This window comes from Symphalangus syndactylus, chromosome 2 (assembly GCF_028878055.3).
Source record: "Symphalangus syndactylus isolate Jambi chromosome 2, NHGRI_mSymSyn1-v2.1_pri, whole genome shotgun sequence".
Lineage (NCBI taxonomy): Eukaryota > Metazoa > Chordata > Mammalia > Primates > Hylobatidae > Symphalangus > Symphalangus syndactylus.
Genome location: NC_072424.2, coordinates 27,410,384 through 27,424,657, shown reverse-complemented (window position 1 = coordinate 27,424,657; position 14,274 = coordinate 27,410,384). Strand labels below are relative to the sequence as shown.

The 14,274-nt window shown below is 48.9% G+C and overlaps 1 protein-coding gene across 1 annotated transcript; it reads left to right on the top strand.

Annotated features, from left to right (window-relative positions):
• Positions 1–9,300: 9,300 nt before the first annotated feature.
• On the top strand, positions 9,301–13,377 carry ADRA2A (adrenoceptor alpha 2A). Its single transcript, XM_055249283.2, has one exon. It carries the CDS (start codon positions 10,456–10,458, stop codon positions 11,851–11,853), a length of 1,398 nt encoding a protein of 465 aa, XP_055105258.1. The 5' UTR covers positions 9,301–10,455; the 3' UTR covers positions 11,854–13,377.
• The last annotated feature ends 897 nt before the right edge of the window (positions 13,378–14,274 follow it).

Genomic DNA, 14,274 nt, shown 5'->3' with positions numbered 1-14,274 from the left:
GTACACTTTAAATATTTACAATTTTTATTTGTCACGTATACCTCAATAAAGCTGGAAAAATTAAAACGTAGAAGACTTATAACTATATAGATTGCTTTACACTGTCCATGCTATAATTGTCATATATGTTACATCTGTATGCATTGAAAGCCCTACCAGATGTAGTAATTTTGATCTTAAAATCAATCATATTTTAAATAACTCATAAGGAAAAAATATATTTACCCTCATTATAGATACCCAAGTGTTGGTTGAATTGTGCCCTTCAAAAAATAGATATGTTGGAGTCCTAACCCCCAGTACCTCAGAATGTGCTTACTTGGGGATAAGGTCTTTATAGAGGTAATCAAGTTAAAATGAGGTCTTTAGGGAGGCCTCTGTCCAATATGAAATAGGAAAAATTTGGGCACAAAGATACAAGCACAAGAAGAACACCATGTGAAGATGAAGGCAGACATCGGGGGGATGCATCTCCACTGACACCTTGATCTTAGACTTCTAGCCTCCAGAATGATGAGACAAACATTTTCTATTGCTTAAGTCAATAAGTGTGTGGTACTTTGTTATGGCAGCCCTAGCCAATGAGTATGCCAAATACTTCCCATTTCTGTGTTACTCCCTCATTCCTGAGGTCTCAAGGTTCCCTCGTATTTTTCCCTTCGGACTGAGCAACTTCCTTTAGTGTTTCTATTGATTTATCTTCAGGTTCACTGGATTTTTCCTCTGTCTTCTCTGTTTTTGCTACTGAGCCTGTAATGGGTTGAATAGTGTTCCCTGCAAACTCATGTTGAACCAGAGCCTTATTTGGAAATAGGATCTTTGCAGATGTAATTAGTTAAGGATCTCAAGATGAAATCATCCTAGGTTTAGGGTGGGTTCTACATCCAGTGGCTTTTTGTCTTTATAAGGAAAGAAGAGGGAGATTTGGATAGGAAAAGCATAGAAGGAAGAAGGCCATGTGAAGATGGAGACAGAGATTGGACTGATGCTGCTACAAGCCAAGGAATGCAAGAAGCCACAAGGAGCTGGAAGAGGGAAGGAAGAATTCTGCCTTAGAACTTTCGAAGGACATGTGACCCCCCTGATACCTTGATTTCAGACTTCTAGCCTCCAAGGCTGTGGGAGAATATGTGTCTATTATTTCAAGCCACTTAGTTTGTGGTAATTTGTTACAGCATTCCTAGGAAACCCATACAGAGCCTTTCCAGTGAGATTTAATTTTTTGAATGAATTTTTTAGTTTTAAGATTTGGCATTCAGTTCTTCTTTAGCATGTCTATTTCAGAGAACTTCTATCTTTTAATTTACTTAATGAATACTTACCTTTACCTCTTGCAACCTGGTTGTAATAGTTGCTTTAAACTCTGTCAGATAATTAATTCTAACATCTCAGGTTAAACATCTGTTCATCGTTTCTCCCTTCCCAGCATTTAACTGGATCTTTGTATGTAGAGCAATTTTGGGTTCTGTCTTGGACATTATAAGTATTACTCTTGGTCCTGTGAAAATTGGTTTGGTTTATGTTCACAGGACATCAACCTAGTAGTTGGTTTCAAATCACAGGTCTCATCTCCCCTTCTGTAACCAGTGTTTGGATGTTGGGGGTATGAACCTTGGCTATCCTGCCCGCCATTGGTCTTACACATGCACAGGTCACAGGTGGGCCTGGGACTTACACCTGATCAGACACAAGGCTTGGAGGATTCCCTTCTTCAGCTCTTTTCTCTTTGGGTTCCCCTATATACTCTTGGTCTTCCAGGGACCCATTGTCCCATTCCTTTGGACAGAAAGATAGGTTTCTTTTAGAGTTTTAGTTACCCATGATCCTGCCACCCAGCTCTGCATGACTGATTCAGTACCTGGGCAGAGTGGTAAGGTAAAAGAGCAAAAAAGACAGTAAGAGTCCTGACATCCCTCCCCGGCTCTGCCCTTCAGAGCACAGGGTCTTCCTTTCCCTGTTCCTACTGCCAGAAAAGACCTTTTTTTTTCCTTCTCAAAGTTGTAGCTGCCTATACGGCTACTGCACAGTTCCCTATTTGGGGCCACTCTAGTGGCAGGGTGAGGAGAGTAAAAGCAAGATAAATAAGAGAAAATGTTGTTCAGAGAGTTTCTTCACATTTCCTAGCCCACAGTGGACCTCTCCACCACTCTCTGTCGAAAGAGGGAGCTTCACCCTCTGAGTTGCTCATACTGGCTGGGCTGCTCATTTCCACAACTGAGGCCTTCCGTGGGTCAAATGTGAGAGACAAAAGAGGAAAAAAATCAATAGGAGACTCTCTCATGAGGCTTTCTTCCTCAATTTTTGTTTTCCCTTCCCACTCTGCCTGTTACTGTCTACCTTTCAGATAGCTGCTTTTTGAATTTTCCGGATGTTTTAGTTGTGCCGTTTAGTGGGACAGAGAGGCTGTAATAGACTTGCTCCATCTTGCTTGGCATCGGGAGTGGGTCTGTCTTTTAAAATTTCTTTTGTTTATCTTTCATTTCTACATGATTGGACAAAGGGGCGCTTCAAAGTCTTTAGTTTAAGCCACATGCAGTGGCATAGGCCTGGAGACCCAGCTACCTGGGAGGATTGCTTGAGCCCAGGAGTTTGAGGCCAGCCTGGGCCACATAGCAAGACTCCATCTCTAAGAAGAGAAGAAGCATGAACTTAGAGTGCCATCATCAACTGAAAATATTTGGTGCTTAAAAAAAAGCTGTTATTTAATTTTTTTGAATATCTGTAACGCTAACGGAAAAGATTCCTCTCAAAGACTTTGCAGTGTATAGAAGTTATTGGAAGTTATGTTTTGATGATTATATGATCATTGTATAGCATGGAATCTGGCTTATTGAAGATGAAAATTATTTTTATGAAGTTAAAGCTCTAGCATTCATTCTGGTCATACATTCTGGTTGCACAAAATAGAAAACAACTCCAAGAGGCTGAAGTAAAAGGGGAAGTAGTCGTATGGGCTCTGAAATCTCATGGAATCCAAGAACAAGAAGCCAGAGGTTCATCTCAACTTCCTAGCAACAACATTTGGAATTTGGAGTGCTAGGAGAAACCAAGGCAGCTTCTTTCCCATATATATATATATATTTTTTTTTTTTGGTGGGGAGGATTGCATGATTCCTTACATTTATTACTCTCTATTTGCTTAATCCTCTTTCCTTTCTCCGCAAAGTTATCAGCTTCTTAGTGACAGTACTGAGTCACTGCATCCATCTTGCCCAAAGCCAGCTCTGCCTCAGGTTAAAATAAATTTCATTTATGTGAATCAATCCATTTTCTGTTCTATTTTAGGCAGTTTGAGTTGGCTCGAATTGCAAAAGAAATCACCCTCAAAAACCATTCTCCTCTTTATCCTATTTAAGATTCCATCAGCTTGGAGATTCCAACTCTCTTCTCTTTCTCTAGATTTATTTTTTTATTTTATTTATTTTTTTGAGACAGAGTCTTGCTCTGTTGCCCAGGCTGGAGTGCAGTGGTGCAATCTTGGCTCACTGTGACCTTCGCCTCCCAGGTTCAAGTAATCCTCCTGCCTCAGCCTCTCAAGTAGCTGGGATTACAGGCATGTGCCACCTTGCCCAGCTAATTTTTGTATTTTTAGTAGAGAAAGGGTTTCACCATGTTGGCCAGGCTGGTCTGAGCACCTATTAAACCCAATACTGTCTTATGTATTTTCCATGTATTCACACATTTAATCTTTGAGGGTATGCATGAGGTATGTGAAATTATTTTCTCCTTTTTCCATATGAGGAAACTGAAGTCTAGAGAAATTAAGTAAATATAGTTATGAAATGGCAGAAGCAGGACCAGAACTCAGGTTTCTCTTACTCTAAAGCCTAAATTCTTAACGATTTCACTTGAATGCCTCCCAGAAACTATCAGGCAGTGGTCCTTTTAGCAAGGAAGAGTTTGTGCTTCATGTTATCAATTAGGAAGAATGGGGGAAAAAGATCATTTCCAGGGAGCAGTGAGAGCCAGACCATCTCTTAAATATGTCTGTGTGCGTGTGTGTGTGTGTGTGTCTGTGCGTGCATGGGTGTATATGTTTCAGGCGTGGCGTCTCCATGGTTTCTTTGAATAAATGTGAAAGGTGATTTACCTTACCTAATTAGATTAATGGAATATTAGCTTAAGAGTTATTAATGTTGGTGACAAATATCTCCTTTATACCCAGTGGCTCTAGCTCACCTGTTATACCTGAGAACAAGTAGGCATTGCTCACCATAACTGTTTCAAGGTTTGCTTTTCCTCATGCTTCTGGACAAAGCACACAAGATAATTCACCTGGATGTGGTGGAAGAGGTCACTGCTTTGTGAGGACTGACTTGGAAGACTGTGGTAGGTGATGTTAAACTTTGTGTGTACGTACAAGCTCTCAAAAGTCACATTGTAGTGGCAACACAAACATGCCCTGCAGGGTGGCACACCAGCAAAGAGCCAGCTGGGAGCCCAATCTTTCTTGGCATGCTCAAGGTGGAGTTGATCCTGGTACCAACTGCTGTCTTTTTGGTATTGGCCAGAAGCCCTTGCAGAGATAGAAAACACCTGGCTTAATTTTCCAGGCTGGGGCAGGATGGGTTAGCACGTTAGAAAGAGATAAAGGCGAAGGCAGGACTCATCGCTTGTTTTTGTGAGTACAGCAAGACTGATCCAGCAGTCAAATGATGAACATGGTAGGTGGTGAATAAGGCAGCTCCTTACAGCACTCCTGGAGTTGATGCTTTTCTTTTGGCTTCCATTAACCTTCAATAACTATGGGATTCCCAAGGGTTTCAGCACAGGTACAAAGAGGTAGAGGAATTAAGTAATAGCTTAGAGGAAGCAATAGAGTTTTCCCTACTGACTCCCCCCTTCCCCCTTGTCAGCAATACAGTGAGTCGACAGATGTTTGTAGCTTACTGCAGCATTTGGTTCCAGCTGTGCACACGGCATGAGTAGTAGTGGGAACATTGCGTTCCCCACCTGTTCATCATGTTCAGACTAGCGAGTGTGTGTTTAAGTACAGGCCGTGTTGGGGGCGGCGGGGGGGGGGCGGTGGCCTGTGTTTATGTATGTGTGTGTGACCAAATTGCTTCTATCTGTGAGGATTTTGTCACAGCCTAGGAGTCCAGGCTAAATGAGTCATGTTTTCTTTTTCTTAGACAGTCAAGTCTTTTTCAAAAAGTAAGCAATTAATATTCTTTCCCAGCCAGCAACCTCACTTCTGTTAGATGAAGTCACCATCAAAGATACAGAAGCCAAGACAAATTTTGGTATTGCCTGATACTTTAATTTCAGATATAACTCGAAGACAGATGATTTATCTTAAGAAGCTTTCTTTTATTGGTAAATTATCTAGCTGATAGTTATACATTTATCTTCCTCTACTTACATATTCCTTTTAGGAAAAAAGAGAATGAGAGAATCTTATAGTTATATCCTTGAACTAGTTAAGCTACCTCAACTATTAAGAAATCCTGATTTTGGAATAAAATGCTAGCCATCGTGGTCACCAACTTCACCAACTTCTGGGCCCCTCTTGCCTCTTTGATAGCTTCAGTGTAAGTAGAATTCATTCATTCATTCATTCATCCATCACACAAACATTTATCAAGTATCCATGCTCGTGTGTCTTATATTTTGGTATTTATTGAATTACTCATGCACTTGTTAAAAATGCAAATACCCAGGCCCCGCCTTCATCCTACTGAATCAGAATCTCCAAGGAGTAGGTACTAGAAATATGATTTTTAAAAAGCCTGTTTTAGAGGTGCTCTAGGAATACAGATGGAAAGGACAGTCCTTTCGCCCTGCTAGATCATCACACAAATGAATAGACAAGCTAGAGCAAGAAAAGTCCATCTAAGCCATGATAAAATATGTATGGCGCCCATGAGAGAGAGAGGTTGCTTCTACTAGGAGGAGGAGGGGTTGCCTAACCAGTTGGTGTAGTGCTTGCTCTCCATCACCTTGGCTGTTGGGGAATGGTCAGTCTCCCAGAGTGTACATGATGTTGCCTCCAAGAGTGGGCATTAGATACAGAAAGAGGGAATACATCTTGCCCTGTACTGTCCTAATCTAGTAGTCATCAACGGACTGAAAGGTCAGGGCTAGAAGGAGGATGTGCTAACTTGTCAATGCTCTCATTTCTGATGAACACTTTGCAGGTTTCTCTTTGGCAGTGCGATCAAGGCTGGAGATTCACAGTAAGGAACTTAGAAAGCTCATTGGGCTTACCACCAGGAAAAATGGAGTTCGGCTCTGTCCTTGCCACTTATTAGCTGGACAGTTTACTCAGTCTGTTGCCTAGTTTCCCCCATCTACAAAGGCAGATAATAAAATCTACATTATAGGATTATTTTGGGAATTATATAATATATAGTACATAAACTGCTTGTTGTGCCTAGCATGTGGTCGGTGCTAATAAGTACTATTTATTTTTAGTAATAACATAAATAATAATGGACCCCCATTTGGGTCCCCAGAAGTGACTCCTTCTCAGGCCATCAAACCCAAACTCCATATTTACAGTGGCTCTCAACGATTTGCTCTGTCCCAGCTCCCTGGAGGGCTATGACACTGTCAAAGCAGTGTCACTGGCTCAGGGCAGTGATTCTCAATCTGGGGCCCACTCTTTCTAGCTCAAGTTGGCTTCATACCCCAGGTAATTTGGACACTGCCTCCTATCCCCACAAGGGCACTTGCTCATCACTCCTGTCCCCCACTGAGATTTATTGCTTTAGGTGGTAAGTCTTCAGCAGGGTGTGCACACCTGCAGCTCTCAAGGAGTTTTGTCAAAATACACATGCTGCATCCCACCTTGGACCTGGTGAATAATTTCCCTGGTGGGGCATTGGTAAGTGTGTTTTGTCTTCCTAGGAAATGCTGGTCTATAGGCCTGGTTGAGAATTATTATATTTGTGGATATCTCTCTGCTCAGCAATGTCTCACTCAGCTTGCACAGCATGAAATCTTCTAGCAAAAATTAATGGTGTCCACATAGCTTTTCAAAGCTCAGAGATACTGACCCTGTGTGACAAACTGAGGAGGCAGAACCTGTGGTGATAAGGAACATATGACAGGAAGAACAACTCTGTGTATAAAGGGGCTGTGTATATCACCCTACACATGGTGCATACTTCAGGGTACTTAATAAAATGCAGCACTTGTTATTATTGATATTCGTTGTGTATTGGCCTCAGGGTTCCTGGCTCTGAAAAGACCTGTTCCCATTTTAGGAGACAAGACTCCAAATCAGGGAATTAAGAAACCACCTGGCTGTTTGGGAAGCATTTAGAAAATGTGACAAGAGGTGTCAAACACAGGCTCGCAGCAGAAATTTCAAGATAATTACTGTAAACTTTGTTTTTATTTCCCCTTTTGATTCTGAAATTAGGAAGAAGAGCAGTGTGTTGGAAGCTGGGGCGCAGATGGTAAGTGATGGTCTCCCAAGACTCAGTCCCCAAGTTCTGCAAACAGCAACACAGCAAACCCCAGATTGCCACGGGCTCTGATTTTTGTTTCTTAGCATTCATGCTTGAAGTGTGGGGTTCCTAGTTGCTGTGCAAAAATGAGTGTAGCCATGTTTCCAACTGAGCCTACTGGCGATGTCCAAAGTCCCTGCCAAGAGCCTCAGAACAGAGACTTTAGTAGAAGATGGAAAATGAGTGACTCAACAGAGCGAGGAAATTCTGTCTTCTCAGCTTCCTTTAGATTGTCCAGAAAGGGAGATTAGAAAGGCTCCTCAGAACTAAGACTGGAAAGGGAGTTTATACCATTAGGGCAAAGATTGGGAGACAAAGGTACTGAAGTCAAATGAGACTTCTGTGAAATACTTCGGAAAGTACAGATTTTGAGACTACATGAACAGCAGCAGCATCAATAACTGTATCACTGGTGTGGGCTATAGACATCAGCTGGGAATGAAGGTGATTCTCAGGGCCCTTAATTTAGCCATCAGCCCCCAGCCAGACCTAAGCCTGCAGCTGGCTGCACAGAGAGGCAGCCTGTTCCACCCTTGGAATTCCAACTTAGGTGACTACATAAGGCATTTTGGTTTAGTGCTTCCTTAAATAAGACGACGTTCCTTTAATCTCTCTCCTGCTGAAATTTCCTACCCTCTTTGGCTTTACCATTAAACTGCTTGCTGCTCATCTGAAAAGTGCAGCTAGCAGGGTGCAAGCTAGTGCTCTAGTGACTGTTAAAATCTATCCTAGGACAGCTAGCACGCACGGAAAAGCTTGCCATTCGCCGCACAACCTCCCCCCCCCCGCCCCGCTATTCTTATCAGAGAGAACATGGAAAATATTCTACTCCCTCCTCCCCTTATTTAAGGATGCTGTGTGTACATCTGAATGGGGGTGGGATGCGGGGGTGTGGAGTCTAGCTTTCGGTCCTCAACAAAAACATAATGATTCCCAGCAGGCCAGAGCTGGGCAACCAAGGAGGCAGGATCCTGGCCTGTCTCGAATCTGCAGGAAGGGTGGGCTGTGCGGGTCCAGGGTGGGATGCCCGTTCTGGCCGGCGGTGCCTGCTGAGCCCTTCCTGATGTGACTTTATTAGACAAACCCCCACTCCCGCCAGGGGTAGACACACGAGTATCTGCTTTAGGAAGATTTCTGCAACACGGCACGGTGCAATTCAAAATCTGGGTTCTCCGTTCCTGAGCTTAGAAACCAATTTGTTCTGAGATAGGAGAAGGCTCTGTAGGCAGAAGACTTAAGAGACGGGAGGAGGCGCCTGGCGTCAGCGGGTCGCTTCTCAGCCGTGACCACGAGCGGCCAGCAGGTGTCAGTGCGTCCTCGCTTTGCCCTGGCGCTCGGCTCCTGGACCCCTCCCCACCTCGGTCTAAGGTGGCGCGGTCCAGACCCCGGATCTCGCGTTTCCCGCAGACAGCTTCGTGGCTGGGAGGACACGTAGCCGCTTCTTCCCTAAGCGGAGGTCTGAACTCTGGCTTTTGCCACTACCCCGTGGGTGAGGTCCATTCCGCCCCAGGGGTTCCATCCGAACCCGGGCCTTCCTCCCTCCCCAGGACCCCTTTCTCCCCAGCAGCCAGGAGCACCTGCGGACCGGGTCGGCTCTGGCCCAGAGCTGGGCTGCTCCAGATGTAACTCACACCGGAGGTTACTTCCCTCGATTTGGGCGGGGATTCCCTTCCATTTTTTCTTCCCTTTTCTCCCAAGATCCAGCTCCTTGGGGGCACTCACGGGTGCCCGTTGCGTTCTGCTCCGTCGGCCCGGAGCTGCATGGCCAACTCCCAGCAGGGGCCGCTCCTCCCCTACCCCCCACCCCCGGGCTCCCTCTTTAAGCCTGTCGCTCAAGGTACCCGCCTCTCCAAAGGGCTCGTCCCGCCTGAGGGCAACGCTCCCCGAGGTCCAGCGCTGGGCGCGGGCGCTAGACTGGCGGAGGGGTGGTGCGAGGGGCGGGGGAGGGTCGGCTTCCCACGTGGGGGCTGACGCCGGCTGCTCAGCAACGCCGGCTTGATCCTGGGGCTATAAAACGAGTCCACCGTGAGCGCAGTGGAGCAGCAGCAGCTCCGGCTCCGTGCAGACGCCCAGCAGCCGGCGTGCCGCCGCCCGGCCCCTCCAGCGCCTTCTTCCCCCGCCTTGCGCTCCTGCCCCAACTCGCGCTGTCGTCGGACCCCGGCCCATCCAGCAGCGCTCGGCGCCCACCAGGCGGACGCCCAGGAGAACCCCTGCCTCCTGGAGAGCTGATCGTTCACCTGCCCCGGCCCGCCTGAGGACGGGGGTGCCTTCATGCGGCCCCCACACTCCTCACCCCGCCGCCGCCGCCGCCCCAGAGCTCCGCACAGTGCGCCCCAGCCCCAGCAGGGCGCACAACTTTGGAAGGCTCGCGGCGCTCCGAGAGGCGGCAGAGTCCGCGCCCCAGCCCCGGGCCGGGCCGGGCCGGGCCAGAACCGCAGCGTCTGGGGGAAGCCAGAGAGTCGGTAATCGCTTCGGGGATATAAGGCGACAGACATAGGACCCTGAGCTCGCATCAGCACCCCTCGGCTGCCTCCCGGGGTGGGGGCGGGCCCCGCACACGGTAAGACCTCTTGCTTTCGCTCAGGCTCAAGAGTCAAGATACAGATATTGATATGTATATATATATATTTAATTTCCTGTCATCCTTCCAAGTTATCAGGCCACCGATGATTTTTGTTCTCCCTTCTTGAAGAATAAATCTCTCCTTACCCATCGGCTCTCCCTACTCTCTCCCGCCGCTTAGAAATAAAACTTGTCTGTATTAGGAGCTCGGAGCAAGAAGGCGCCCACCGAGAGCGTCTGAAGCGCGAGCCAGGCGCAGTTCGCGGGACCCGGGCCATGGGCCGCTAGCGGTCCCCCAGTTCGGGCCCGGCCTCCCTGCGGCCTCCTCCCTATGTGAGCCGCAGCCAGGCGAGCGGGGCGCCGGAGGAAGAGGAGGACCCACGGGCGCCGGGCCGGAAGGCAGCTGGCAGCAGGCCCAGGCCAGCGGGCGCCCGCGTTCATGTTCCGCCAGGAGCAGTCGTTGGCCGAGGGCAGCTTTGCGCCCATGGGCTCCCTGCAGCCGGACGCGGGCAACGCGAGCTGGAACGGGACCGAGGCGCCGGGTGGCGGCGCCCGGGCCACCCCTTACTCCCTGCAGGTGACGCTGACGCTGGTGTGCCTGGCCGGTCTGCTCATGCTGCTCACCGTGTTCGGCAACGTGCTCGTCATCATCGCGGTGTTCACGAGCCGCGCGCTCAAGGCTCCCCAAAACCTCTTCCTGGTGTCTCTGGCCTCGGCCGACATCCTGGTGGCCACACTTGTCATCCCTTTCTCGCTGGCCAACGAGGTCATGGGCTACTGGTACTTCGGCAAGGCGTGGTGCGAGATCTACCTGGCGCTCGACGTGCTCTTCTGTACGTCGTCCATCGTGCACTTGTGCGCCATCAGCCTGGACCGCTACTGGTCCATCACACAGGCCATCGAGTACAACCTGAAGCGCACGCCGCGCCGCATCAAGGCCATCATCATCACCGTGTGGGTCATCTCGGCCGTCATCTCCTTCCCGCCGCTCATCTCCATTGAGAAGAAGGGCGGCGGCGGCGGCCCGCAGCCGGCCGAGCCGCGCTGCGAGATCAACGACCAGAAGTGGTACGTCATCTCGTCGTGCATCGGCTCCTTCTTCGCTCCCTGCCTTATCATGATCCTGGTCTACGTGCGCATCTACCAGATCGCCAAGCGTCGCACCCGCGTGCCACCCAGCCGCCGGGGTCCGGACGCCGCCGCTGCGCCGCCGGGGGGCGCCGAGCGGAGGCCCAACGGTCTGGGCCCCGAGCGCGGCGCGGGCCCGGGGGGCGCAGAGGCCGAACCGCTGCCCACCCAGCTCAACGGCGCCCCTGGCGAGCCCGCGCCGGCCGGGCCGCGCGACGCCGACGCGCTGGACCTGGAGGAGAGCTCGTCGTCCGACCACGCCGAGCGGCCTCCGGGGCCCCGCAGACCCGAGCGCGGTCCCCGGGGCAAGGGCAAGGCCCGGGCGAGCCAGGTGAAGCCGGGGGACAGCCTGCCGCGGCGCGGGCCGGGGGCGACAGGGATCGGGACCCCGTCTGCAGGGCCGGGGGAGGAGCGCGTCGGGGCCGCCAAGGCGTCGCGCTGGCGCGGGCGGCAGAACCGCGAGAAGCGCTTCACCTTCGTGCTGGCCGTGGTCATCGGAGTGTTCGTGGTGTGCTGGTTCCCCTTCTTCTTCACCTACACGCTCACGGCCGTCGGGTGCTCCGTGCCACGCACGCTCTTCAAGTTCTTCTTCTGGTTCGGCTACTGCAACAGCTCGCTGAACCCGGTCATCTACACCATCTTCAACCACGATTTCCGCCGCGCCTTCAAGAAGATCCTCTGTCGGGGGGACAGGAAGCGGATCGTGTGAGGTTTCCGTTGGCGCCAGCGTAGACTCACGCCGACTGCAGGCAGCGGGGGGCATCAGGCAGCGGGGGGCATCGAGGGGTGCTCAGCCCCAGGGCACTCAGAAACCCGGGCCCTGCCTGCTCTGCGTTTCCTCGTCTGGGGTGGCTCTGCAGCCTCCTGCGGGCGGGCGTCTGCTGCTCCTACAAGGGAAACGTTCTTGCTGCGAGGCCCACGCATCCCCAGTTGTTGGTTTGGCCACTCTTGGCCTGGAGCCATCTTCCTAGCGGGCCACCCCTAATCAGTATTGCTTCCTAAAGGTATTTTCACCCTCTTTGCCTGGTACAGCCCTCACAGCTCTTCAGAGCAAGCACTGGACTACAAGGGCATGGCTCACAAAGGGTTAATGGATGAGGGTCACCTAGCCCTGGCTAATTCCCCTTCCATTCCCAACTCTCTCTCTTTTTAAAAAAACGCTAAGGGGAGCCCTGCCTGCCCTCCCTAACCTCCACTGTAAATATACACTATTTTTGATAGTACACATGGGGACCCCATATCTCTTGGCCTTGGTTTTGATGTTGAAATCCTGGCCTTGGGAGAGATGCCTTCCAGGCAGACACAGCTGCCTGGTTCAGGCCAAGCCCCTTTGCAATGCAACCCCTTTCTGGTGTTATGAAGTCCCTCTATGTTGTCCTTTTCACCAGCAACTGGTGACTGTCCCTTCGACACGGACCTGCTTTGAGATTTCCTGACAGGGAAAAGATTTCTGTCCATTTTTTTCCTGTGCCTAACAGCATAATTGCCTTTTCCTATGTAAATATTACGATGATGGATCAAGACATAAGTAAATGAACCTTTCTGCCTCACATCAGCCGTGTGTATAAAGCCATTATTCTCTGATGCACTGTTCGCCCCAGTAACTCACTTTAAAACCTCTCTTTCCAGTGTTCCCTCTCTCTCTCCAGGGCCACTGCTTGAAGAAGAATATGTATGTTTCTATCTTGTATGTCTGTGCGCCCCTCCTGCCCCGAAAGTGCTGACTATGGGGAAATCTTTTAGCTGCTGTTTTTAGACACCAAGGAGTGGAAATTATGTGGAAGAAGCAAACCTGATACAATTTGCCCAAGGTAAACAGTTTGAAAAGACAAATGGGCCTGCCAAACTGTACAGTTCCTTCCCCAAGAGCTGTTAGGTATCAAAATGTTGTCCTTTCCCCCCTCCCTGCTTTTCTGGTTGAGATCATGTCATTGGTGAACTGCCAAAGTCAGGGGAGGAGGGCGGAGACCTTGTGTTTACATCTGCCTTTCTACATATTTTAGACAGAGACAATTTAAGGCCTGCACCCTTATTGGACTAAAGAAAAACTAATGTCAGCACATGTTGCTAATGACACTGGATTTTTTTTTAAATAAAAAAGTTTACAGATCAAATGTGAAATAAATATGAATGGAGTGGTCCTCTTGTCTGTTATCTGAGTTTTCAAAAGCTTTAAGACTCTGGGAACATCTGATTTTGTGGATTTTTAAAAAATAAAAAATGTACATTATAATTTTTTAAACGTTCCATCAATAACAAAGCTACCATTTACTAATTGTTTCTGACATGCTGGACGCTGCGGTGAACTGGTTGTAGGCATTGCCTCATTGACTTTTCTCAAGAACCCTGTGAGGTAAGTTCTATTACTATCCCCATTTCACAGGTGAAGAAACTGAGTCTCGGAGCAAGTGACTTGCTCAAGGTTAACAAGTGGTGGAAATGCGTTGTACCCAGCTTTATCTGGTTCTAGGGCCTGTACTCTTAACCCCAGAACCTTTCCAGAGTTTTGGCATTAGCCCTTCTCAGAACACTCCCAGTGGAGAGGTGTCTATGAAGTGTGCTATCTACACCAGGTGTGAGATATATGCCAGTATGTAATATACACAAGGTGTATACATACCCCAGTGTCTATATGACCTAATGTGTCTATATACCTCAAAGTGTGTATCTACTCCAAAGTGTGGTGTATGCACCAAGTGTGGAATATACTCCAAAATGTATATCACACTTTAAAGCACGATAATATATGACATGTAGCATATACTCCATAGTGTGGTTATGCACAAAGTGTGGTCGAAAACCTGAATAGAACCATGTATTAGTTGGTGGTTTGAATTGTCTCTGGCCAGAAGGCACGCGTCCTTCTTGTTGCATTGCTATAATATCAAAGTCTGCTCTGCTGTCTAGGAGGGCTTATGGTCCTCACACTATGGTTATGGCACTTTGAAGCTGGAAGGGGCCTTAGTGATCCAGGAGTCCAACCCCTCATCTGACAGATGAGAGGGAGGGCAAATGCAGATTCAAGAGGAAGCGACTTGCTCAGGATCCCACGGCACTAGGTGACAGGGCTCTGGCTCCAGGCTGCCTGGGTTAGGGAGCAGCTGAGAGATGTGTAGTAGTAGCTCTGTGC

Coding starts and splice junctions, on each gene's coding strand:
- ADRA2A (XM_055249283.2), top strand. CDS start 10,456: ATGTTCCGCCAGGAGCAGTCGTTGGCCGAGGGCAGCTTTGCGCCCATG.